The sequence below is a fragment of the Mus caroli genome, chromosome 9 (assembly GCF_900094665.2).
Source record: "Mus caroli chromosome 9, CAROLI_EIJ_v1.1, whole genome shotgun sequence".
Classification (NCBI taxonomy): domain Eukaryota; kingdom Metazoa; phylum Chordata; class Mammalia; order Rodentia; family Muridae; genus Mus; species Mus caroli.
Window position 1 is genome coordinate 115,033,021 of NC_034578.1, and position 13,936 is coordinate 115,046,956.

The 13,936-nt window shown below is 48.0% G+C and overlaps 1 protein-coding gene across 4 annotated transcripts in view; it reads right to left on the reverse strand.

The window, feature by feature from the left end:
* Window positions 1-1,130: 1,130 nt before the first annotated feature.
* Window positions 1,131-13,936, reverse strand: part of Scn10a (sodium voltage-gated channel alpha subunit 10) — a 108,901-nt gene continuing 96,095 nt past the window's right edge. For 2 of the 4 annotated variants that reach the window (XM_021173169.2, XM_021173167.2), the window contains 6 exons: window positions 13,077-13,361; window positions 11,446-11,499; window positions 10,279-10,416; window positions 9,294-9,398; window positions 6,234-6,504; window positions 1,157-2,835 (listed from right to left, as the gene is read on the reverse strand). In XM_021173169.2, coding sequence (XP_021028828.1) covers window positions 1,619-2,835; window positions 6,234-6,504; window positions 9,294-9,398; window positions 10,279-10,416; window positions 11,446-11,499; window positions 13,077-13,361 — 2,070 coding nt within the window. In that variant the 3' untranslated portion in view covers window positions 1,157-1,618. Of the gene's footprint in view, window positions 2,836-6,233; window positions 6,505-9,293; window positions 9,399-10,274; window positions 10,417-11,445; window positions 11,500-13,076; window positions 13,362-13,936 lie in introns of all 4 variants that reach the window. The other 2 variants (XM_021173168.1, XM_021173166.1) reach the window with 2 other exon arrangements.

Genomic DNA, 13,936 nt, shown 5'->3' on the forward strand with positions numbered 1-13,936 from the left:
TACCAGGGTATACACCAAATAAACTTCAATTCGTCTGTGGAGCTTAGCTCCTGTTTTGTTTTTTTGTTCTTAGAGCAATGTTTGCCATATAACAGGTACTTACAAATGTTTGTTGGATGGATAAAAACCTACTAACTGTAATATTTTATTCACCAGATTTTTCTTGAAATATCCATTAGCCTTTAATTATACTAATTGTGGAGTCCTGGTACCATGGGACTATGGTGGCCTTCTTAAAGTTCTATTATGAGATATAAAACAGAATCTAGAACATAATCCAAATCTGCCTTGGCCAATCACAGAAGGAAGATCTGGACATGGCAATGCTGTCCTCCCCATCCACTGGTCTGAGTACCACTGAGCTTTGAGCATGAGACTGAGTTGTCTAATCGGTTCCTAGTCCTACAGACTTTAAAAGTGAGAAACTGGGTTCATAGGGGAAATATCTTAGCTCTAGGTAGCCAGGCAATCAGTACAGAGTTAAAATAGAGTCAGTTAGGGCTAGGTGGTTAAGAGTACTTTCTCGTCTTGCAGAGGACTTGAATTTAGTTCCCAGCACCGACATCAGGCGACTCACAAACATCTGTAAACTCCAGCTGCAGGGGACTCAGTGCCATCTATGGACTTGTACTCACATGTACAATTTCATATATATATATATATATATATATATATATATATATATATATATATATGTATATCGCAGAGCATCAGGAGCCCTGAGAGTAAAGGGAAAGTAGCTCATGGCACATGTTAGTATCATACATGTATGGGGAGGGGCATAAACTGATACTTTAAGATATATAACAGTAGGGGTCTGGGGAGATGTCTTGGTTTATAAACAAGCACCAGGACTTGAATTTTACCTCCCATAACCTATGTAAAAACACCAGGTATTTGGAGAGTGTGCCTGTAATCTCACAGCTGGGGAGGGCAGAGGTAGGTAGATCCCTGGGGCTCATGCCCTGCCAGCAGAGCCTACGAGAGCTCGAGGCCAGCGAAAGACCTTATCACAAAAAGTGCCTGAAGAATGACACCAGAGATTGACCTCTGGCCTCTAAAGGCATGTGTACATGTGTACACATAACACACACATGCGTGTGCACACACATACACACAAAAGATATGTTACTCTGGCTATACCTTTAAAAATATCAATTTTAATGGCTGACCCACAGGTATTGTCCGGCAGCTGCGAGCATGCAGTCATGCAAACCCTCATTAGCAGTGCCATCCCTATGCGACAGTGCCACCCCTATGCAACAGTGCCATCCCTCTGCGACTTCTCCAAGATCGCCTGAGACCACCAGAAATGTCCTTGCCATGCGTCTCTGGAAGTTCTGGTTCCGAGAAGTTGGTAAATTACATCTCTGGTCACAAACAACCCAAAGCGATGTCATCTTCTGAAAGTTCGGAAGAGACGTCAAAGTGGAGGAGTACTCTTGGCTTTTGATACCTATTGGGGTGGGGGCTTTCTCAAGGATGTCCCTATTCAGCTCTGACACTATGACCAGTGACATGCATCGGTGAGGCTGTAAGTCGGTGCCACCTCTGGAGGGAAAGGGTCAGCACGGCAGAGGAAGACATTAGAACCCGCCCCGTGCATGCTGGAGTGTCTTCACTGAGGTCCAGGGCTCTTCCCTTCCTTAGCAGTGACTTCATCTTCATTTTGCATTGAGCTAGATGTGCTAATGTTAGCCCTGTCACTCAGGCCCCTGGTGACGCTGTCATAGGATGGTGGGAAAGACGTAGCAGAAGCAGTTTCCGATTTGTCTGGGAGCCCACGGTTGTCATTTGCCATGAATGTAACATAGCCTTCCCCGGGGAGCGACACGCCATCCTCCTCAGCCCTGGGCACATGCAGGGGGTTGGAGAGCGTCAAGGAGCGTTGCAACATGTAGTTCCGATAGGCCTTTTGAATGATGGTGGCTGAGATGTCTTCCTGCTTCCACCGGAGGGTGGTTGCTATTGGCTCATAGGATGCTTTTGAAAGGTTAGTTGCCATAAACTTCTCTTCCATATTAGTCTTCAGAGAATCCAACTCCCCAGATTCTCCCAAGACATTCTTTGTGAAGGCAAAAAGGATGTCCAAACAGTGGATCTTATCTCCGGGGACCAACGGCAGGTCCATCTGGATTAATATATTCTGATTGGGTTTTGGGATTCTAAGAGGGCCAGAGAGCGTGTCTGCAAAGTCTGAGAGGGCAGAAAAGGCAATGAACTGGGTGGCCTCTGGGTCAAACTTCTCCCAGGTCTCATAGAACATGTCAAAGTCGTCCTCACTCAGGGGCTCCGTGCTCTCTTCTGTGGCCACATTGAAGTTCTCCAGAATCACTGCAATGTACATGTTGACCACGATGAGGAAGGAGATGATGATGTAGGTGGTGAAGAAGAGGATGCCCACCGCTGGGCTTCCACAGTTCCCCTTGGAGCCATTGCTGTTGGGCCGGTTGGGGTCGCAGTAGGGGGGTCCTGTGTTGAGGATGGGGCTGAGGAGGCCGTCCCAGCCAGCCGACGTGGTGATCTGGAAAAGGCACAGCATGCTGTTGCCAAAGGTCTTGAAGTTGAACATGTCGTCGATGCCAGCCTCATCTATGACATTAGCGAAGCTGGCCATGCCGAAGATGGAGTAGATGAACATGACGAGGAAGAGGAGGAGGCCGATGTTGAAGAGGGCGGGCAGGGACATCATGAGGGCGAAGAGCAGCGTGCGAATCCCCTTGGCTGCTCGAATCAGCCTGAGGATACGGCCGATCCTGGCCAGACGGATGACGCGTAAGAGCGTTGGGGAGAAGTAAGTTTCTAGTGAGTTAAGGATTGCAGAAAACAACAGACCTGTGAAACGGCAGAGAATTATCTAATTAGTGTCTCAGATCGTGAGCTCTGATTAGGTTGGCTGTGATCACATTTCTCAGTATAGGCATCTGTATCCCAGGAGTCTGGGTTGGGAGCCTGACCTAGGTGTTGGTCCGACAGACCATTCAGCAACTGTCCACTGCAGTAATCATCCCTTCCTTGGGTGGTGTTTCAACTTTTCTGCTACATTCTTATCTTTCTCCCTACCCAGAATATCTTATTAGTTAGCTTCTGTGGTTTGGTTAAAACCTTGTCTTCTTCATCTTCTTCTTCTTCTTCTTCATCTACAAGCATGTATAGGGATATCACAGTGAATCCCATTAATTTGTTCAATTAATATGTATTAATAATCACAATGAAACCCCCTCTCTTCCACAGCCAAGTTCAGCTGGAAGTGACTGTGGTCTAGTCCACGTACCCATAGTGCTTTGCTTTCAACATGACAGTACCACCATACCCACTTCTCCTTCCTGGTCTGTGCTCTGGGTAGGCCAGGACCACCCTATGATTCATCTCCCTGTCTCCTACTGTGAAGATTGACTCAGTTCCTGGCACACGGGCACACAGATAATTGTACGGAACTCACACTAATTATAAGGGAGGCTAGGAGTTGGGTAACTTGCTGACAGATGAATGAGATTGGTTCTGAATGGCCAGCTGCCTGCACAATGGTTTTAATTTATCTCTTTCATGTCCAGCTGTACTTGAACCCTAGGTTAGGGCCCAGAGATAGGCATTTTCAGGGTCAGTTATGTCTCCCATCCTACCCATGATGAGGAAGGGCAGGAAGATGAAGAGTGCGTGTAGCCACTATGTCATCTCCTGTGGGATTGTGTGCACATACGGGTTACGGATGCTCTGGGAAAGTTCTCGGGAAGTCCACTTCAACTCTGGCACTCTTCCTCCCTGGAAGGTTTCTCTCCTTCCAGACAAGTGCTGTGCATCTTTGGTTTTCCCAGGATTGTTCAGGAGAGAGAGAGAATGCACACTTGCAACAATAAATGTCCTTCTGGTGGGAAAGACAAAGAGGAGGAAGCAAAGGAAGATGGAGAGGCAGCCTCTTCAGGCAGTTTCCACCATAGTGGACTCTCCTGCCCAGTGGATGGGGCTGCCACAAAGGGACCAGGAACTGGTAGTTGGAAGCCCTCATCACAGGGCACAGGACACATGGTTGTTCTATATCATTGATATGGTTGGCCAGACAAGCAAGCTCCCATCCAAATGTCCTTGTGAATCTCTTACTTTGAAAGACAGATGAAACAAAATAAAAAACCCAAACCCACTAGCCAACCGACTACAAAACCTCCTGTTGTGTGAAGTCACATGAGCCTGAGAGGGAGGGCTCTCGTTTGTTTGCTTTTTGTTTGCTTTTTAAAGGAAGTCTCACTCTACAGCCAAGGCTCGCCTTGAATTCACTGTAACCCAGCTGACCTCAAATTCACAGTACTCCTCCTGCCTCAGCTTCTCAAGTGCGCGGATTATAGGCACTTGGCTTTACTAGCTGGGATACCACACCCAGCCAATAGTGTAAATCTCAGCACTAAGGAACGAATGAACTGACTAATTAGAAGGGAGAAGACTTTCAGAGGCAATGGATGCCCTTATGGTGTTGACTGTAGAAATGCTTTCGTGGATATACAAACCCCCAAGCCTGACAAGTTGTATATATTTAGTACATGCAGTATTTCTTTTTGTATGTCAATTTTTACTCAATAATGTAGTTTTAAAAATCCCAGCAACAACCCAGCAGTAATACCAGGACAAAACAAAGACAGATTTAAAAAAAATCTCAAACAAATAAATGCCACCCAAGATACGGTTTTAACACTGGAGTCAGGGTTGGGAGGATGGCTTGCCATCACTTGTATAAAGATGCTGCCAGGGATTGGTAGCAAATCAATCAGTGGGAAATTAAACCCATGAGAAGTGGGTGGCCCAGGGTATAACTGGCCAGTGCATGTTTATGATTCAATACCAAATTGGTGAGTCAGGATGTGTCCTTTGAAGAATCAGAGGTCAATTAAACCACAGGCCCAGGGACAATGTGACAGTCTTCACTGTCAACTTGCCTGGACTTAGGATAACCTGGGAGACGCAGTTCAGGGTATGTCTCAGGTCATTTCTGAAAAGTTTAGCTTTTAGATCAGCCCTGAACGTGGGTGATACCATGCCACGGGCTGGGGTCCCGGACTAAATGGAAAGGAGAGCTCGAGCCGACTGGGAACACAGTATGACAATTCACCCTACGCTATTGCTGCGGCCTTTCCCTCAGATGGCTGCATTCCTTAGGAGCCTAAGCAAGTTTGTTCGCTCAGCGGGCCTTGGTTGTTGTGTCGAGGGAGCACAGCCTGGTCTGAGTTTGGATTTACTCTGTAACTTTGACCTAACATTGCTAACCTCCAAGGCCCCATTGTAAATATATAACATGAGATCAGTGGCCCCTCCTACACAGGGCTGCTGAAGATCTGTAGCCCCCAGCCTGGTCCTCCTACACAGGGCTGCTGAAGATCTGTTGCCCCCAGCCTGGTGCTCAGAACCCCGTAAGTAGGCAGTTAGAGTGGCTTCGTTTCTCACATCAGATCTCAACCCCAGAACCACTGCACCCAAAATATAGGGGCTTCACCAACACCCAGTGTCTTTATAGCATTGATCTCAATGCATAGACCCTCACTTTTCTGTTCCCGTGATAACAAGGTGAAGCTCTCTGAACATCATCTTCTGGGAACATCCTGTGGGTATTTAAAGTCTGCTGCCTTTGAAGGCTGCACAGACTGGGATCTTCTAACCTAGACCATGTGCTGGGAAATGTGAGCTGAGCCTGGGGAGATGGCTCCCTTATAAAGCAGGGTATAGGAGCATGCGCAGGTAATTCCAGTGCTCTTACAGCAAGGGGGGAGGTGGAGGCAGAAGGATCACCTGAAGTGTGAGCTAGTTAGCCTGGTATAAAACTCGGAGAACAGTAAGAGTCTTTGGCTCAAACAATGTGGAAGATGAGGGCTGATACCAGAGGAGCCTTCTGACCACCACATGGACATCATGACACATTTGTGCCTGCACACACACACACACACACACACACACACACACACACACACCGAGAGAGAGAGAGACAGAGAGACAGAGAGACAGAGAGACAGAGACAGAGACAGAGACAGACAGAGAGAGACAGAGACAGAGAGAGACAGAGACAGGCAGACACATACACACCATGAGAGAGACAGACAGATAGGCAGACAGACAGGCAGACACAGGCACAGGCACAGAGAGAGAGGAGGGATTTTTTAATAAATCAAGTTAGCAGCTTCCTTGAATTGAAAGGAAGAGCTAAACACCCCCAAGCAGGCACGAGGCTCCCCCAGCACACGGCTGCCACTTACTAGAAATGGACAGAATCACCACGATGAAGTCGAACACATTCCAGCCATTGGTGAAATAATACTGCCGAAGGGCGAACATCTTCATCACACACTCGCCTGTGAAGACGGCCACGAAGAACTGGTTGATTTTGCCCAAGACCTTCGTCTTCTCCTCGCTCTGATCGTCAGTCTCCACCATCATGGTGATCATGTTGAGGCAGATGAGAGCCATGATGATGATGTCAAATGCTTGCCTGGTCACAATGTCAAACACAAAGCCCTGGTACTTATTCTGAGAGAGAGAGAGAGAGAGAGANGAGAGAGAGAGAGAGAGAGAGAGAGAGAGAGAGAGAGAGAGAGAGAAGAGGAAACCTCAGGCCAGGCTGTTTCAGTCTCCTGTATCCAACTCCTAGCCATGAGGGTTCCTCTAACTCCAGTCTTTCTTACCCCATTCTTCCTCCCTTTGCAAGCCCTCCAGCCTATAAGCTGACAGTGTGTGGTTTCTGCTAGTTATTTGCCTCTATCACCAAACTGCAGCCTCTCTGAGGGCAGTTCCTGTGTCCACCTTGCTTACAGTTTGAGTTCTAGCATCTGCATAGTGCCCTCCATGCAGAAGGTCCTCAGGAAATTGAGGGAACAGAAGACAGAACGAGCACTGCGAGTTAAATGCCTCAACATTTGATAGCTGACTAGTGTGCACTATATCTATAACTCTCGCTGGATGGATACTGTGTCCAGGGTTCCATGTGTGTGGCCACAAGGGTCTGGGTGAACAACCTTCCAGGATTCTTCCAGAAGCTTTCAAGTGGGTGGGGGGAAGTGCTCCTGCAAAGCCAATATCTACTGATGCTTCACAGTGGGGGTGAGGTTGCTACCCTGCTGGGTTAGAGCAGAGAATCAGACCAGAGAGGACCTGGCTCTGTGTGTGACTACTGGCTTAAGCCACTTAGCCCCTCCCATGTCATCACTGAAAATGCAGAGAAAAATATAGAGGCCGGTTCATGGTTACATGACTTCTACTCAAACCATGCAAGCATCAGATTAGGGTAGGCAGCCCAACTTTTGGCTGTTCCAAGCTCAACCTGTGGGCAGGGCTCACATCACGCTCTGTGCCCTCAGGGATGGTGAAGGGTGATTGACAACAGGATAGCCCAGAGTCTATTATTTTCTCATAATGTGGAGTATGTGAAACCTACTCTTAGTGATTTCTATAAGAGAGAGCACTATAGAATAAAATCACCCAGTCTTGTAGAGCCTTTAGCTTTCCCAACAATTAAGACAAGATTCAGAATGTGGGCTTTACCATAGGCAAGGGGTGGGGTGCCTGCATGATTGGGAATTCCTTTTGTGGTCCTGTGTTAGCTCTGCCCTGAGCAACACCCACACACAGTGTCTCAGCCAATGCTCTGCTTGGCTCCCAAACACATCGGTGGAACATTCCAGAGACAGATGCCGGATGGAAAGAAAGCTGGTCCTGGGAGGAGTGGAGGCCTTTGTGCCCCTCCGTTTGACCATCGGACTACTGGTACACAGACCCTGAGCAACTGAATTTCCCTAGGAGTCTCATGCTGGGTGAAGGAATAGAAGAGCAAAGCCCTGTGCCAGCCAGAGGGGAGCTTGTCTCCCTGGAAGAGATTTTTCACAGTTTTGGCAACTGGTCAAGCTACAGGATAGACTGGAAGTGAGTTAGTGACAGGTCAGTGACAGGCAGGACCACACTTGGCCAGGGCTTCCTATGCATATCTCCCACTGTCTATTTCAACCTAAAACTCAAATCAGGACTTAGAGGATAGACTCGGGCATCTGTGATCTCTTTATTTCTTCCTCTTTATTTGTGGCCATGTTGAATAATCTCCTCTCTCTGGTTTCCAGTCTTACTTGTCTCTCTACTTAGCACTTTGAGGATGGGAGTTAGAGTCCCACTTGTTAGGTCTGCCAGAGCCAGGCTTGTACCCTAAAATTTCCAGTAATATTGGATAAAGTAGGAAAAATCTCCCTTGCATTTCCTTCTTTGTTCTAGGCATTAGGTAAGATCAGGCTTATGTGGCTGAGCAGGTGGTATCAGGTTATGAATGCTGGCCAGAACACAGACCATGTTGCCTGGAATTCCAACAGTAGCTCCATATATTTGTATCTACAGGGCAGTTTTTGAAATGGAGCCCACCTCATCCCAGGGATAATGAGAGGAAGAAGCTCCAGTGGCCTGTGGGCTGCTGAAGTGTGGAGAGGCTGGAGAGAAACATCAAAAGCTTGCTTACTCTAAGGAGTGGCTCGAACACAGGGCTCTGGTTTCCTCGGGAGCTCAGTGATGGTGTGAAGCCAGCGAAGGCCCTGGAGCTCAGCTGCTTGCTTCTTAGCCTCTCACTTGAGTCTCACTGGCTGGACTCAGCTCCCACCTGAATCTGTTAACTTTGAGGTTGTTCTCACCCACTGATGTGTGCGCACAGGTGCTTGTGCACATGTGTATGTGATATGATGTGTATAAATGTGTGTGTGTGTGTGTGTGTGTGTGTGTCCATCTTCAGGAAGCCCAGCACACTCTTGCACAGACTCACCCAAACCCAGTTATCTTCATCTTATAGGATTTTAAAGGTGCCCCTGCCATTCTAGAGCCTGGAACCTCCTGCGGTTCATTCCTGATCCGATACTTCTGACCAGATTCTAGATAGCAACAAATCGATTCTCATTATCGACACACAAAGTGTGTTGAACGTGACAGCTCTCTCCTCCCTGTAAATGTCCTGACAGCCTGGACTCACTGGAGTAACCCATAGGAGGGCCACACCATGGGGTAGAAATTCTAACCACCCTTACTATTTTGTACTGTTTCCAAGGCCACCATGGAAGCCTAAGGTTGTTGGGCAGTATAGAACTCATCAGACAAGCGTGACGGACGCACCCACAGAGCTGCTTTCACTTTATTTAAACTTCTCACTTTTGGGGCCTGGGAGCCTCATCACTTCCACCTCTAAACTCACCCCAGATCTCCCCACACAGAGCTGGCCAGGCTTCTGTTCAGCCCAGGCTTAGGATGAATTAATTTGCAAACCTGCTCAGGAAGAGAGAAACCCAGGGGCTCACCAAAGGCCGTGGGATGGGCTTCTGGGGTTTCTTGGAGCCCAGCTTCTTCATGGCATTGTAGTACTTCTTCTGCTCCTCTGTCATGAAGATGTCCTGGCCCCCTAGGTAGAGGAGAAGGACCTGCTGATGTTATTAAAATAACAAGATCCCCCAGACATGCCAAAACCTGAGTGTTCTGAGAGGAAGGGCCACGTCAGCCTTCCTATCTCCTCTGCGAGAATGATCAGGGAAGGCCTGGCCTGAGAGGGAATGGCCCATTGCAGACTCCCTGCAGAGGTTTGTTTCTACAGCCAAATGCTCTACCACAGTGCTATGCCCACTAAAGACTCTGAGGTGAGCACCTGGGTAAGACCCAGTGCCCGGGTTTCTGAAGCAAAGCTTGTTTCTATTCTACAGTACTGAGAGTGGAGAGGGCTTGGGGATAGGACTCTAGGAGTAGATGCGGGCACAATGGGAAAGTGTTTTATACCTTTAACACTCCTATCTTATATTATAAATATAGCTAAATAATTGGGATAGGTTCCTATGAAGCTACGGGGAGGGTGGAGGTAAGAAACTCCTTCCCCAGAAGGTTGGGATTCTGAGAGTGCCTACGGCGGCGGCGTTGGTCCTTCCTGAGACGTCCTGACTCTGTCTCTTGGGGGCTTAACGCTAGAGTGGCAGGTGCTAGAGCTCTCTCTCCCTATCGGAACTTCTTAAGGCTTCCTCTGGGACTTTGGCTCCAGCTGAGGAGGCCACAGTCACTTTCCCAGAGAATGGGACTCTCGAGGAGCATGGCTAACACTGCAAACATAGCTCCCCAAGCAGTAGCTGCGGCAGTCACCAGACATCGGTGAGGACCAAACCCAAGGATCGAATATCAGCTTGTCCTACAGACAGGAAGCACTGTAAGTCTCACTGGCTTCTAGCCACGAGGCCACGGCTGACTGAGGGAAGGGAAGCCCAAGATTCATTGCTGCGGCGGACACGCCGGAGGCCCACTTATCTTTTTTTTCTGTTGATTGAAGTTGTCAATGATGACCCCGACAAAGAGATTCAGCGTGAAGAAGCCACCGAAAATGATGAAGACGACGAAGTATAGGTACATGTATAGGCTCTCCTCCCAATTGGGCTGACTGTTGATCTGTGGTCAAATAAAACAGGAGATGCAACGAGGGCGAGTGGCTTAGGTTCCCCTGAAAGCCAATGCCAAGACATGACCCTGGAGACATGACCCTGGTTTTTTATCCCATGAAGGGGGGTTTGAGGGGGCTAGGAAGAAGCCGCAGGTGAGAGGTGCTGAAGGGGTATTAATAACTAGGTGGCTGCTGCTGCAGGCAACTGTAGCTCCACCCTGGTGGAGAACACAACCCACAATGGGACCACCAATGAATAAGGAAGTATGATGCTTGTCTATGAACCCCACAACAAGAGGTGTCCAGGAACATCCCACCCCTGTCCTGCTGGGTGAAGCCACGGAGCAAGATCCGAGGAGCTGAGAAAGGCTTCAAACAGAGGATGGGAACCCCAGGGGACGAGGGGACACTGGCAGGATGTCAGTTGTGCCTACCATAGCAGGAAGGGGCCCTTCCCCTCACCAGTACTACTGTTAGGATTTGAATGTGGAACGACTCCCAGAGGTTCATTAGTGTTTGGATATTTGGTTCCCAGTTGGTGCTGCTGTTTAGGAAGGTTGTGGAACATTTAAGATAGAAAAGCTGGCTGAAAGATGTGAATTATTTCCTGTCTACTCTGCTTCCTGACTGGGTGTGCAATGGGACCAGATGCCTCCCTCTCTTATCATGTCTTCCAGGCCAGGGGAGACCATATCCCCTTTGAACTGTAAGCCAAAACAACTTCTTTACATTGTTTCTTGTCAGGTGTTTAGTCATAGCAACAAGAAAAGTAATACATCGAGCCACCTCTCTACACAGCTGTTGACGCTAAACAGTGGCAGCAGATATGCTGGAGAAGTCTAAGGAGCACGCACAGAAGGAGGCAGGCTAGCAGGGCTCAAAGACCCAAAAACATAGCCGCTGGATGTTGCCACAGAGATGGGTTGTGGGAAGCTGTGCGTGCCTGACTCTTCTGGCACCAAGGCCTTTTAAATTTCATCACACAGAGTCGCTGCAACAGGACACACAGACGGGAAAGCACACGAGTGGAGACTCACATCTCGAGAATCGACAGCTGCATACATAATGTCCATCCAGCCTTTGAAGGTTGCCTGGAAACGAGAAGGTGGATGACAATCAGTGTCTGTCTGTTTAACTGGACCCGTCTGGCTCTAGGTGGCTCAATGGGAGAGAGCAAGACACTGGGTAAAAACATCTTTAAGTTACCTGACTAATTTCACATGTCTCCATGTAATCCAGAATAGCGTGGTACCAAAGACATGGAACTTCCTAGAACATAGCTTGAGCTGGGGCGCTACTTGTCTAGTGATAGGGACAACAGGTACAGGCTGTTCTGTGCCCTGCTGGGCTGACATTTTCTCAATCATTTCCCCGCTAATGCATGTGACAAAGATAAGAAGAAACACATCTGAAAGTGTGAACAAGACCACATCTCTTGTCTCCAGTTTTACCATTCTTTCTTTTCAAAAGGTCAATGGTTTTAAAATGTATGTATGTATGTATTTATTTATTTATTTAAAATTTTAATTTATTATTCTCTCATATACTACATCCTACCCGAAATTTCCTCTTTTCCCTCTTCCCCACCCAGTTTCCTGCCCTTATTTTAGCATTCTTTGTGTGTGTGTTGCCTGTTTTCATGCACATGTGTGCAGAAGACAGAGGAAGTTGTCTAGCATCCTTTTCAATTGCTGTCTGCCTTATTCCCTTGAGGCATACTTGCTCACTGAACCCGAGGCTCACACTTTATTCTTCAGCTAGGATGGTGGCCAACAAGCTCTCCTGATGCTTCTGATTTCACACCCCCAGCACTGGGGTTAGAGGCGAGTGCCGACACACCCAGAATTTTACATGGGCGAAGAGGATCTGAACTCACGATTACATAGTAATTGCTCATGAGCCACCTCCCAGGCCCAGGTTTAGCATCCTTGAAGTCTCAAAAGCAGATGTGCTTTTAACATATCCCAGGCATGAAAGAGACTTAGCTCTCTCCAGCCTGTTACAGGGTCTGATGGGCTATTTGAATAACACATTTGTCCAGTTTTCTCATAAAGCCCCAGTTCCTGCATCCTGTCCTGACTATCATCTCCAGGGGTTAAACCTAGTGCCTGATAGACCACAGCTACACAGCGGTTACTTGTTCCTTCAACGCATGAACCAGGGGGTGGAATACAGGAACTCATAGGCAAATAAATGGGACAAATGTGTAAGTAACTGTAACCACACCACAGTGAACACAGGACTGAGTGAAGGTATAGATATAGACAAGTGTACAGCATGAACACACTTGGCCGTTATCACCAATAGTATCCATCATCGCAACAAACTCAATTAGCTGTAATTGATTTATCATACAGGAGATAGCAAGAAGCGAAAGATAAAGCCCTGTATACAAGCCTGCTCTGTAACCCTACCAATCACAAGCCTCATGGACGGTCCATCTTTTTATTTTATTATGTAGACTTAGCCAACAGTATCCCTGTGAGCTCACACTCATTAGTGAGGTCTTCTCATCTAGGGCTGTCATCTGTGGAAATAGAGTGGTTTCAGCTCACACTCAGTGCTGCCTCTTGTAGCATCTCTATGTAGCATCTTACGGAAGTATCTGGAAGCTCCATTTACTAAGCAGCCAAAGGCACAGAAAGGATGGATCTCAGACTTGACTTACCACCTGGAGAAGCGCGAGGTAGCCCATAGCAACGTTGTCGAAGTTGACTTTGACGTTAACCCAGAAGAAGTGGCCAGTGTTGTTTTGATTGTAACACTCAGACTTGTTAGTCACGAATGTCGAATTCACGACGGAAAATGGGTTGCTTCTGGTGTCGACACATCTCGAAAATTTCCCGGCGAAGAGGTTCACACCCATGATGCTGAAGATGAGCCAGAAGATGAGGCAGACGAGGAGGACGTTCATGATGGAGGGGATGGCGCCCACCAGGGCATCCACCACTACCTGGTGGGAAACAGAAGAAGACCTGAAATCCCCAAATGCCACTTGTCTGTGCTTCTTACACACATACCTGCATGTGGAGACTGGAAGACAGTCTTCAGTGTCATCTTCAGGAATCCCACCCACCTCCTCTGAGGCAGTCTCTCATGGCCTAGAACTCACCAGGTAGGGTAGGCTGCCAATGAGCCCCAGGGATCTGCCCACCTCTACCTCCCCAGCTGAGATTATACACATGCACCTCCAGGCCAGTCTTTTAAATTATGCTTTTTACATGGGGTCTGGGGCTTGAATTACGTCCTTATGTTTGCAAGGTGAGCTCTGTGCTGACTGAGCCATCTCTCCAGCCCACAGCTGATCTGAAAACTACACTGCTATTTGCAAAGCTATAGTGATGGCTTTGAGCCACTGGTGGAGGTGAGACTGGGAGGAAACTGACTGCAGTGAAGGACAGGGTGGGCGGGGAGAAATCAACAGGACATAGAGGCTGTATCCAGAGCCAGGACACCTTCAGGTGGACTCTGGCTGAGGTGCTGGGTGGAGGTTATCTCTACATTTACGCAGAGTACCAGAAAAAAGAC